Source organism: Mangifera indica, chromosome 3, assembly GCF_011075055.1.
Source record: "Mangifera indica cultivar Alphonso chromosome 3, CATAS_Mindica_2.1, whole genome shotgun sequence".
Lineage (NCBI taxonomy): Eukaryota > Viridiplantae > Streptophyta > Magnoliopsida > Sapindales > Anacardiaceae > Mangifera > Mangifera indica.
In genome coordinates, this window is record NC_058139.1 from 13,830,859 (window position 1) to 13,844,430 (window position 13,572).

Below are 13,572 nucleotides of genomic sequence, written 5' to 3' on the forward strand. Positions count from 1 at the left end.
CTTATATTTTATGAATGTTTACGTACAACTAACAAATTATTTTCAATATTACAATTGTGGATATATAAAACCCTGAGCAATCTAGGAGGTTTTGCAGTTTGCAAGTCTAGAGATAGTGTCCCCCGAATGTTGAGATAGAGGAGTTTTGAGGGCCCAAGGTGGGATGATGTTAACTGCATCTTTGATGCTTCTCAAGTACGCTATTATGATTTATAAAATTATACGTGAAAACAACTATTATTTTTTATAACCTAAAATTTGTCACATTTGATGGGATATTGTAACTCCAATTTTGATTTTGTCGATGGTCAAAAGGGAATTCTTATGGTATGAAGATGTTGTGGATTACATTAGTGACGAAGAAAAGCCTAATAATGATCGTACGCAAGTATCGAATGAGTGCACTTGTACGTAGTCTTGTCACTTCATCTCTACCTGTATGTAGTCTTGTCATGTCATCTCTTTGACTGATTGAAACAACACCCCTTTATATAGCTCCCATCGCATCAACATCAATAGTTGAAGACAAAGTTGATTGACTTTAGGAGCTTTTCCAAAGGTTCATGGACAAAGTTGATAAATGTCTCAGAAACTTGGATAAGCGTCAAACATTGCTCGAAGCAAAATTGGTAGAGTTCTAGTGCATGTACTATACAACCCCCAAATAAACTAGGTAAGTTTTCTCTAATGATTATTTATTATTTACAATTCATAAGATTATGGGCTAACCATAGAATTAACTGGTTAAATTTTTCCTTATAACATAAAGGTGAGTTAATTGAGTTGTGTAGCCATAAGGATGTAGGTCCCTAGAAGGCTACTGCCCCTGCTTGCGAAACTCTGATACAACATTGATCTAGTACCCTTAAGACATTACAAATAAGGATTGTAAAGAAGGTTGTTTGCTTTGAAGGCCAAATACAAACCCATTGAGACAACAACGCGGGCGAGATGTTATCCAACCATCGTAACCCCAAGTGGAAGTTGATAATATGATGGAATTTTTATAGTGGTATAAGGACATAAATAAAGATGCCATAATAACCACTTCTTTGAATAGACATTGCAAAAAAAAAAAAAAAATTAATGGTGAAACACACTATGTGAAGATAACCAATGACTACTAGACCAAGTATATGATTTTGAACCCACACAGAGGATTATGTCTTCGTCATATTATTATAGTATTAATTACTTCACTATATCTATAATATTGTTGTTTCAACACATTGAAAACTACTTGGTCATGTTACGACATGCATTTTCATTGGCTAAGTGGACACGTCTGTTGATGCGTGGTTATCGAGAGCAAAAAAGAATCGGGAAGAGGTTGGATCGGATAACTATTAATGACCTTGATTGCTACTAGACCCAATTGAAGGAATAAATGATCCAACCCAAGATCGGGGCTACAACCTATAGGCTTATGTGGACAAGGTTTGACATATGTTAAATGTAATTATATATTAAATTTTTAACTTTATACATATTAGTCACATTGATAACGAAGTGATTGTTATTGTTACAAGTATACATTTTGATCAATTATGATTCTCAACATTGGGCATGTGGTGAACTAGACCTAAATGCATTAACTTTGACTATTTTTGACTCATCAATGAATTTCTTTGAGTCTACAGAAAGGTTCTTCAAGGCGATGACATGATATCATCACCTCTTATCCATTACAATGCAACTAGTTACTGAGAGGTTAGAGGTGTGGAGTCAAAGATAAAGTCATTGACGATCAAACGATGTACCTATTTACCCTAATAGGCCACAAGATTTGACTATTGTGAGATATTTACAATCTGGATTTTATAGTACCTTGCCATAAGATGCCAATTTGATTTTTCTACTAAAAATGTTACCATAATGTGCAATATAGTAATATCCATGATTTGGAAATACGACAACCATTCACACTCTAGATGATTGTTATTTATATTATATTACTTGACTGCTATTATATTGTTATTTATATTATGTTATTTGTAGTTGATTGCCTATAGTTGACTTTTGGTAGATTGAATGCATATATTGAAATGTCTTTTTATTTGTTATTTGTTTGATACAAGAGGAAAATGCATAAAATATAGGAGAAACTCTAGCAAAAGTTTTTTGTCTAATAAACTATTCAATTATGAATACTGCTTATAGTAGCATACATAATTACTTATAACACAAAATTGCAATTCTATTTATGTAGAATAATATAACAAAAAGAATTCAAAGCTGAAACAAAAGATAAAACAATAGAAAAAACAAAAGAAAAATAAGATGAAACATAAAAAAATAAAGATAACTTATAGCAAAAGATATAATTTAATGTAATATTACAATAGAAACAAAAGATAAAACAGAAGAAGTAGAAAAAAATAAAGATAACTTATAATAAAAAATATAATTTAATATAATATTATAATAGAATATAATATTTTGTCATTACGAGTTCCTTTTGTCATTATAAGTTTAGAAGATTATATTTTGTCAAGTTTAGAAGATTACATCCTATCAAATTATACCCTCCTTGAACAATCGACACCTGATGAAGATACAGTAGCCTCATGTAATGGATTAGTACAAACCAATCTTGTGTGACCCATTTCATGATATCGACTATATTCCACTTAACGTACTTCATTTCCTTGTGATGTTCTCCTATTGTATTTAGAAGGATGCCCAAAATGTCGACGTTCCATCCAAGGTAGATGGACCAGATAGATTCCTCAAGCTGTTCCTATTTAGATGAATCTCCCAATGGTTTTACACTCTTCCTAACAACTACTTTCCAATATTCAGTTGAGTAGTACTTGTTCACTTATAGATAATAATTCGAAAGATTCTGAAACCTAGCAATCACTGCAATATGTGTGCACGCTCTTTGTGATAGTTAAAATTTCTTAAAGCTACACTCCTTTGTAACAAAATCGACTTTAGTGACTGGTTTATCTAAACCATGCATTTCATATCGATAGACAATTATTAACTTAATAATCATATTGACTGATTTTCAAACATGACCAACCGATTTTTCCTTGGCCCATGAAGTTAGAGGATAAGTACAAGCAACTGCATGATCAAACAAACATAGAAATATTATTAATTTCTGAATTTGCATAAGCATAAAATATAAAAAATGAGATTGATTAAACCTAAAATATTGCATTGAGTATAAAACCATTTTTGTAAGGTGTTACGTAGAAATTCTACAAGCATCATCATTGGGAACTTGTGCACGTGTTATGCCAAAACATTAAACGACTCAACAATATTTGTGGTCATGATATTATATCAGATTTTGGGGAAAAGAGCACAAGCCCACCGTCGGTAGTCAATAATTGCCAAATAAGTTGTTGCAGTGGGATTTTCATCATTACCCATTTGCAAAGCCTTTTTAAAATTTTCTATTTGATATGTTTTCATGGCACTCTAAAATAACCCTTTTACATGTTTTGTTTGTTTGTATTGACTATGCATGCTCCCCTTTATATGATAGTTGAACCAACCGTGGTGCATATTCGAGAACACTTCTCTTACACAACAAGTGATAGCATGGTGTCTATATAATATGATTGCTAAATCTGGAAGGTCCCTAATGCACCTATGTAATGTTTGGAGGAACAGGGTCCAAGTTATCGTTTTCTCATTTCCCTCAACATCAAATGCTAATGGATAAATCTGATTGTTTCTATCCTTGCTCACAACAAATAAAAATGTACCTTAATATTGACCTTTCAAGAATACCCCATTAATACAAATAATGAGATGACAATAATCATGAAATGCTCTAATGGAGCATCCTAAAGCCATAAAGACAAAATGAAACTGATTTTTCATGTCAATATCTATGTGTGTAATAGTGTCAAGGTTTTATTGTTCAAGGTTGTAATAATATAACAGTAATAGTTTGAATGACTCATTTAGTGAACCTTTGATCTCATTCAAAATCTAATTCTTGGCACGCCAAGCTTGTGTATAAGAGATATCAATTTTTAAGAGATATCAATTTTATATCTATCTGTCATATCCATTATGATGTCTTTTGGCCTATACACACGACCACCCATGGTAAATATTGTCTGTAATATTTTTCTAAGTGTCATTTTGCTAGCTTGTCTATGGTGAGGTCTTATGACATCTTGAGGGCAAGTGTGCAATTCTAACTTCTGCAACACAAAAATGTCACTTTTACTTAACTTCACCCCTTATATTTTCCGTTTGCATTGTTGATGCACACATTTTATATCCCATCTTTTTTTGTTTGAATTTGAAACCCTGAATTGATAACCATTTTCCAATGCATCCCTGTATAAGGTATCTATTAAAACTTGTTTACAAACAAATTAATCTTTCACTTTGAATCTCTCATCTCATGGTGTAGTTGAATAAATTTTGAATTCCCTCATTTTTTACATCCCTATAAGGCTCTAAACCACCAAAAAATGGATTTGGAATTTGCATATTAATAGGAATGAGACCTTGATGCATTAGAGTAATGTGAACTGAACTTTTCTGAGCTATCCTTGATGGATCAACCCTCGCATCATCACCCCTATCACCACCACTATCATTATAACCACCATCACTCAAATCATCACAACTACCATATTCATCTTCTTTGTCAAAGTGAAAATCATTTGTAGGTAAATCGCCCATTTGATAACATCCCTCAGGTGTACCCTAAAACGGTTTTAGGCCTTTTTCATCATGTACCCAATCTTGAGACAAAGGAATCAAGCCAACCCTAACCTTAACACCGTTATGATGCAAGTTCACATTCACCTAGCTATTTTTTAGCACACTTTTCGGTTGCGTATATATGTTATTTAAAAAGTGAACTCTAATGGGTGGGGATTTATGAACCCCTTGTTATGGTTCTAGATGCTATTGTTCATAATTAGTTCTAACTTCTATTAGGTGTGTCACCATATCAAGAAATAACCGAGTCCTCTTGCATGCCTTAGAGAACTTCATTATAATCTAAATATCATAGTTATCCTTTAACATATATAGCAAATCACTGAACTCCATTAGAACTTCGATGGATACCCAAACGAGAATAGATTACTTCTATAAATCCATCATAATTGATTTTCTTGTCGAATGAAACCAATTTTTGAACCCCACCAATGTATTTTAAAGTATTATCGCCTTTTGTCAACCTATTGCCTACCAAGTTCAAGCATGTATATCACCTCTACCATTTTTCTGATAAAAAATAATATCAATTAACTTTTGGAAACAAATGACAAGTGCACCAATTTAGGGTTTAGAAAAAATTTATATTGCATTGTAGCTGCATTCGTATTGGTTTCTGTTTTTCGTTCCAGTCTAGACATATCAATAATTAGATAAAAATATCAGCATATTTTAGAACAAGTTTATGAAAGTTTCAATTCATACAGATATAAATTACCAAACTTACTTTTAATATGATAATACTGGAGTATACTACTGAAGGAAATATGCTATTGAAAAAGAAACATCACTGAAGAAGGTAACTACAAAAATAAGAGTATTATTAAAATAAATAATGAGGTTGTTTATAAAAATAAGGCCAAAGGACTTATTCACCCCCAAAGTATGGTGAGTTCCCAAGTTTTCTCTGTTAACTTTGAAAATCTCATTTATTTACCCATTGGCGGTTAAAATTAATTGAGTCTATTAGTTATATCATTTTCCTCCCTATAAACCCTAAAAACTAACAATTTCCTCCCAACCTAATTGAGTTAATGTCGTAGGCAAGTGACAAAGTCTATTCTAGACAGATGCCTGAAATACGTAAATATGACCTCTACAAATTTCTGTTTGCATTTCAGGTAAGTTTAAATTTATTGATTATATATTTTAATCAACAAAAATATGACTTCATTTATTTTAATCATTAATGGTTATATTGCAGTATCGGATATATGAGATGTTGGACACCTTACATGATTGATATCCATGCGTCTCCATGGATGTTTAGGTGGCGTACACGGGACGTTCCTACTTGGAGTCATATGGACACTATTTTCATCGACGATCAGGTATGTAATTGTTAATCATTAAGTCAATTGATTCATTGAATATTGCAATTATGCTGAGTTATATATCTTCATGAATAGAATGATGTCACATTCTCGTTTCGTCTGTCACTGATTGAAGAGGCTTTACCATGGTATGTGGACATTTGTGAGTACACTAGCATGCTAGATGTGTACTCTTCCTCATCGTCTTCACTCCACTAATTTCTTCTTCTTCTACTTTTTCTTTTTCTTTTTCTTCTTGTCCTTCAATCAAGGTACATGTAACAAAAACAAGAATACATTCCTATAAGTATTGAGACATATCAATAAGACCCTAGACATCTTCATCATTTTGGATTTGTACAGGACAATCAAGCTCAATTTTTCTTGGCTTCATAGATAGTTGAAGGTAGTTTTTCATTGGATTAAGACCGCAAGACTCCTTCAAAAGTTGAATAAATATCTCAAATGTTGTTCCATAGGGAATTTTAATTAATAGTTTAGATCTTCCAACATATTTTATTGTGTTGTCATCACTTTCCCCATTCTTCTTAGTAACGAACTGATGCATAACTAGTCATTTAATTATCAATCCTACAATGTCAAATTTTTGAAAAAAAATTAATTATTTATAATAAAAATCCACAATAACCATTTAAAATAGTCTTACAATGATTAATATCAAAATACCCCCATAATTTTCTAATATTTCATTTAACCCTTATAATTATCTAATATTTTATTTAACAACTTTGTATGTTGTCTTGTATCAAAATGAATCTATCTATTATTAAATTTCATTTAAAACGTTCTTACAATGTTTAATATCAAAATACCCCATATTTTTTAAACATTTCATTTTCCCCCGTAATTATCTAACTTTTAATTGTACACCCTTGTATGTTGTCTTATATAAAAATGCATCTATTTATTGTTAACATATCATCTAAAAATATCTTACAATCTTTAATATCAAAATATATCCATATTTTTTTAACATTTCATTTTCTCCCTATAATTATCTAACATTTCATTTAACACCCTTGTATGTTGTCTTGTATCAAAATGGATCTATCTATTCTTAACATGTTATTTAAATCTTTCATATATTGTGTAATTTCAATATAATCCCGTATTTTTGTAACATTTCATTTAGTCTCTCATACTTATCTAACCTTTTGTTTAACACTCTTATATTGTGTTTTGTATCAAAATGCATCTATCTATTCTTAACATGTTTTTAAGTCCTTCATATATTGTATAATATCAAAATACCCCCATATTTTGTTTACATTTTTTTTACCCCTTATAATTATCTAACATTTCATTTAACACCCTTAAATGTTGTATTATATTAAAATGTATCTATCTATTCTTAACGTTTCATTTAAAACATTCTTACATTGTTTAATATCAAAATACCCCTCATAATTATCTAACACTTTATTTAACACTCTTATATATTGTCTTATATCAAAATATATCTATCTATTCTTAACATGTTATTTAAATACTTTATATATTATGTAATATCAAAATACCCTCATAAATTTCTAACATTTCATTTAACCCCTAAATTATTAACTAATATTCAAATAGCCCTTTTACATGACATACAAACTAGATTTAACAAATAAAATTATGTTTTGAGTTAAGATTCATATAAATACATTTTTTTCACGAATTTATTTTTTTCAACTCAAATTCAAAAATATGAACTTCTTTCCTCCGAACGAACTTATAGTAATTGATATTGAGTAAAAATGAGAGTGAGAGTGAGTGTGAGTGTGAGTGTTTGAGTGATATAAAAAGTTTATGAAATAAGAGTGAGTGAAAGGATTTATATAGATGTGGTGAAATGTAATTTTGGTATTTTAAAAAAAAATTTATGGTATTTTTGCTTAAGAATAGGAAAAATGAGTATTTTTGCTTAAGAATAAGATAAATGGACATTTTTTCTTAATAAAAGGGTAAAATAGGTATTTAAATAATTTACTAATAAGAGGTTAATTTATTTAGTATTATTCGTATTTTAAACCCGTGCGATACACTTTATCAAGAGAGAACTATACGTGCGATTCACTCCTTCTCAGGTCTCCGCTGGACAACAAACGATCACTCAAAATCTCAGACGCTGAACTCGGACTCAAGCCAGCGCCATAATGATGGTAAGATTGACATTCAAAAACTTAATCAGATCTCGTGAATTAGTCTATTTTTAACAACTAATTTTCTGTTTCTTAATCTTTAATCACGATTAGGCCAGCTCGTTGCGATTGTATCTGGCGTGCATTCGTAACACGCTCGACGCCGCCATGTGTTTGCAAGTAAGAAATGCTATTGTAATTTGATGTGACTGTCCTGTATTGAGAGTTTTAGGTTTGTGTAATCGATGTTTGGTTTTTTTTGTAGAATTTTCCTTGTCAGGAAGTTGAAAGACATAATAAGCCAGAGGTTGAGTTAAAGTACGTTTACTGCCTTTATTTCTTGCTCTTGTGTTGCTTCATTATGCTGGTTGGTTGTAGTGTTTGGATCATATGTTTGCGCCATTGATCTTATAAATTGCATAATGAAATTCTGTTAACCTCACTAGAATTATTCATATCTTAACGGATACATTTCTTAACGCAGTATATCTATTGAAATGTAATGCTTTGCTTGATTATTTTGAACTTCAATGTGGGTTATAGATTACAAGCTATTAGTTGCAAAATCCTGAGTGCCGACAAGTATATGTCTCAGTGCACCTTTGTTACACATTGATTTTTTGGCTAAACTGAAGGCCGCTAGCATGGATTGCTATCTATTAATGTTTAGTTTTAAATAGTACTTTCTTTTTATGTAGTCTGTATTAAAATTTCTCTCAAATCCATTTCTGTTGCTGCTTAGTATATTTGATCCTGTTTTTGTAATATTTCCTGCTTCATGGCAATCTCTGCTTCAAGCTTATGGCATATTTTGACATTAAATAATTTAAATATTTTCTTTGCATGTTTCAGGACCAGCCCCGAACTTCTACTGAATCCTGTAATAACCATTTTCCCCACAGATAAGCAAATATACGTTGCTCTATCCTTCTTATTGGCACATTTTGATAACTCCATTTCACAAATTCATGATGCAATCAATTTCTCAAGATTTATATTTCGTTTCCATGACTACTCTAATATAGGAAACCTCCAAAGTTTAAATTTAACATTTGGGGGCTTGAGCAGAATATCATGAAATGCACTGGACCTTTTAATATATTAACATTATCTTTACATTTTCGTCTTTGCAACTTGTATACTCATTATGATTTATATCTATCTGTTTTTAAAGCCACAGGGTGTAATCAAAGACACTCTCCATGCTTGTGTAGTGTTACCTATCTTAATGAACAGTGTTTAATACCCTTTATTATCTGTTTAATTGGGTATAGAACATTAGTGGCTGAAGCAATTGATTATCATGTTCTTTTGATTGTAAAATTAATCTAATTGGTGGGATTATTCATATTTTGTATGTTTTTTGTATTTTTTCAATTCAGTATTTAGTTGTGTTAGGAGCATCTACATCCATACTACAGGTGGGATCTCAAAAATGGACCAATTAGTTCTTACTCTTCTTTTTAATAGAAGAACTTCAAGATTTATTCCTAGCAGTTAATGTGCAGCATTTATTATAATCTATGGATTGTGTTTTTATTTGTGAAATTACTATTGCAGATTTTGATATGTCGAAATGAGGCTGAAAAATGTTTGATTGAAACATCTATCAACTCACTTCGTATAAGCCTAAAGGTGAATATTTATCATCCATCATTGGATGCTTTCAAATGCATGAAAAAGGAATTGTTTATTTTATGTTTCTGCTTGCTTATGCAATGCATATGGGTTCCATTTTCTCCTCATCTGTTTGTTTTTTTCTTCCGTGTAGGTAAAGCAGGCTGATGAACTCGAAAACATACTAGCTAAAAAGTTCCTAAGATTTTTGTCGATGAGGGCTGAAGCATTTCAAGTGTTGAGGAGAAAGCCAGTACAGGCATGTTGTTTTATCTCATTGATTTTTGGATACATAATGCTGGTTGACAAACTCAAACGATTTCCAATTAACTAAAAAATCGTCAGTTTTTAAATAATACATCTAGAGGTATACTGCCATTAGTAAGATGCTTGCTAATTACGGGCTGAAGATGGCTGTCCTTGAGATTCAAGTGATCGCTGGTTTCAATTTTGATTTTATTTAATCTCAGACATTTTTCTGCAGAAATCTTTATCTTTCAACCTGCTGGTTCCAATAAAACATTTTATGATCATGATAATCCAGTTATGATGATGGGCTATTATGTTTCCATGATTTCTTGCTGTACAATATTCTATCTATGTAAACGTATTACACTTCTGGATTTAATTGCTCTCCAGCATAATTGTCTAGAGAAATTCTGTGCTTGCAATTATACAAAAGTTACTTCTACCGTGTTGGATTATCATGCAAATTACATAAGTCCGTTATATGTGTTCATACTAATTTATGTGTCAAGGAGACATTTCATGTGACTTTATGTTTTCTCTATTTTGTTTATGTTATGTGTATAGCCATTCTACATTATTTGTGATTTACTTGTGATTGAAGTTGCACACTATCAAAGTGGTGATGTGCATTGCTATACCAACACTTGATAGTTGATCTTTAGGCTTTGCATAATCTTGTGTGAAATTTCTAATCGTATGTTTTTCTGTTGATATTTTTGGTTATATTAGCTTTGGTGTACAAATGATAAATTTTTGTCCTTAAATCCATGTACATGTGTGATTATATTATAGGTTAGTAGATATCTTAGCATTGATACATAAATGACTTGTAATCTTCAGCTTGGATATAAAAAGTTTTCATTTTGGCTAATACAGTTTTGTTTGATTAATTGGCCTTCTTTATTCAGGGTTATGACATCAGCTTTCTCATCACAAACTACCATTGTGAAGAGATGCAGAAACACAAGCTCATAGATTTTATTGTGCAGTTCATGGAGGCAAGAATTCCTTGACCTTATTACTAGCTTTTCCTTACGGCTTGATTGTCTGCTAGAATATGTTCCATGAACATTTAATTATCTGATGTGAGTTAATTTTGCACATGGTAACAGATTCACCCAGTTCTTGGATTCCTTCAAATTATTCCACAGTTAAGCAATATTCTTATTATGTTAACTAGGGATATCAATCAAATGGGTGTCTAATTTATTGACTTGCTCCCATTTAGAGCAGGCTTCACAGTTTATGTTATGTTGATAAGCACTGTATCTGGGCAGTAGTGTGCACTGTACTCGCAAACATTTCTTGCCTGCAAAAATATAGTAATAGTTGACAGGCATAGCAGAGGCTGACTATTGAATGGGTAAAAGTCTGACTTATTAAGATTTTCCTCCCCAGAAGACTGGGAAAGAGGTAATCAATGAACATGTTATATCATGAAGAAAGTGCCTTTTTGCAAATTAAAATTTCGCAGAATGTTATTGCTTGCTATGTTATAGTTCTATTCAGGGAAACAGAGAAAATTAGCTATGATTGGACACATGAAGATAACATTTTAAAAAGATTTAAAATGTGATTGGAAGATTTGAGATTCAGTCATGTGAAGTAAATATTTTGGGTACCATTTAGATAAGGTGAATCCATGTGCTTTATTTCTTTAAACCTATACAGCAGACAGGCTAAATTTTTCATGAAATTGCAGGACATTGATAAAGAGATAAGTGAATTGAAAATGTCGGTGAACACACGAGGAAGGCTGGTGGCTACAGAGTTTCTGAAGCAGTTTGTATGAATATAAGAACATTTGTTGGTTTTGGTTCTCAGATTTTATGTCACTGACCGTAGTATGAATCAGTTTGTCACTTATATTGATTACCTATCAAGCTGCATCTCTTCTTGCAAATTTATAAAGTGGTTGAAGATGAACTAAATATATCTGCTGAAAGGTTTATTAGATTCTGGCGGGCGTATTGTTCTATATTCTCTTGAAATGTTTTTCATACTCACAATTTTGTTAACTAAAATTTTTTGTTATACCAACATTACATTATAAAACCCTTACAATCAAGTATATTTTTAAATATAACTGAAAGTAAGTGTCAAAAAGTTGTTGTGAAACAACGAGGAAGTTGAGACGTAGGTTGGAGCTATTGAAGAGGAAAGATGTGGCCTTAGGAGTTGCAAGAGACGAGATCCAGTGTGGATGAAGGATTAACTGAATTGAAGTAATCCGTTACGCAGGCACAACAATTATGGCTTTTGTTATTTCGGACGTTTTCGATTGTGGATACCTTTTGTCAAATTGCATTGTAAGTCGTAACTTTGATAAAAATAATTATACATGAACTAAATATTTCTCTATTTTTCCGCTCATCTTCTACAGTTTGTATCTACTCGAAAGGATGCTTATTCTTGATCCAATTTTCCTTGCTAATCAAGAGGTGCTCTTGTTGAGAGACTTAGAAGGATTCTTTGCTGAAATTCATAATGAAGAACATTGACTTTGCTCATGTCACAAAAGTAATGCAGTCGCAAACCGGTGCCCAATTTGTTCAAATTTAGAAGTTTGCTCAGAACTTTGACTCTTTGTACCAATCCACAAGTCTCTCTAGCATTTTCAAGTGTATAGCCCAACATTAATCAACAAAAAGATATTCACCTTGAGGAAGACTCAAAACCAGTTAATATGCACCCTTAAAAAAGCTTGTTAAGGAAATGAGCAGTAGTGGCATGATTCATGTAAGCTAGAGTCCTTTACCCAATCCAATTCTATTGGTTAAGAAACAAGATGGCAATTACCATTTCTATGTTGAATATCTTGTCTTCAATGTCATTACAGTTAAGGATAAGTTTCCCGTTTCTACGATTGATGAGCTTTTGGATTAGCTACAAGGGGCTACACTCTTCTCTAAACTCAATTTAAGGTTATGTTACCACCATGTGAGTCAATAGCAAGGATATCTACAAGACTACATTCTGTGTCTATAAAGACACTTCAAGTTTTTGGTGATGTCTTTTGGTTTGACAAATACACCTTCGACAATTCAATCCTTGACAAATCAAGTGTTGTGTGCCTATATTTGAAAATTCATCATTGTATTACTCAATGACTTCCTCATTTATAGAGCAAATATTAATGATAATGTGACCCATCTTGAGCTTGTGCTACAATGTTTATGTGATTACCTACTTTTATCAAGCTCAACAAGTGTCATTTCTGTCAAAACACCATGAGTATCTCGATCACCTTGTTTAGGAGATGGTGTGAAGGCAAAACTTAAGAAAATCGATGTCATTATACAATGGTTAACACCTAATACTATTTGGTAGGTTTGACGCTTCTTGTGATTCAAAGGGTAATATTGTCACTTCATCACAAATTATGCATCAATTGTTACCTCCTTGATAGACTTTTTAAAGATGGATGCTTTCATTTAGGATTCCCAAGCTGAGCAAGTATTCTTTCCCCTTAAGGAAGTCATAGTTTTTGGCATCTATCCTTACATAACTAGAGTTTACCAAAGAATTCATTATTGAAACAGATGTCT

At 31.8% G+C, this 13,572-nt stretch overlaps 1 protein-coding gene across 3 annotated transcripts; it reads left to right on the forward strand.

The window, feature by feature from the left end:
- Window positions 1-8,044: 8,044 nt before the first annotated feature.
- Window positions 8,045-11,978, forward strand: LOC123212524 (actin-related protein 2/3 complex subunit 4). 3 transcript variants are annotated; one of them, XM_044631692.1, is made up of 9 exons: window positions 8,045-8,179; window positions 8,273-8,338; window positions 8,424-8,476; window positions 9,011-9,038; window positions 9,719-9,793; window positions 9,930-10,034; window positions 10,933-11,022; window positions 11,137-11,174; window positions 11,727-11,978. In XM_044631692.1, exons 1-9 carry the CDS (start codon window positions 8,174-8,176, stop codon window positions 11,743-11,745), a joined length of 480 nt encoding a protein of 159 aa, XP_044487627.1. In that variant the 5' UTR covers window positions 8,045-8,173; the 3' UTR covers window positions 11,746-11,978. The 3 variants fall into 3 exon arrangements, with proteins under 3 accessions (XP_044487627.1, XP_044487626.1, XP_044487628.1); XM_044631691.1 differs by lacking the exon at window positions 11,137-11,174; XM_044631693.1 differs by lacking the exon at window positions 11,137-11,174 and having other exon boundaries at window positions 8,278-8,338.
- The last annotated feature ends 1,594 nt before the right edge of the window (window positions 11,979-13,572 follow it).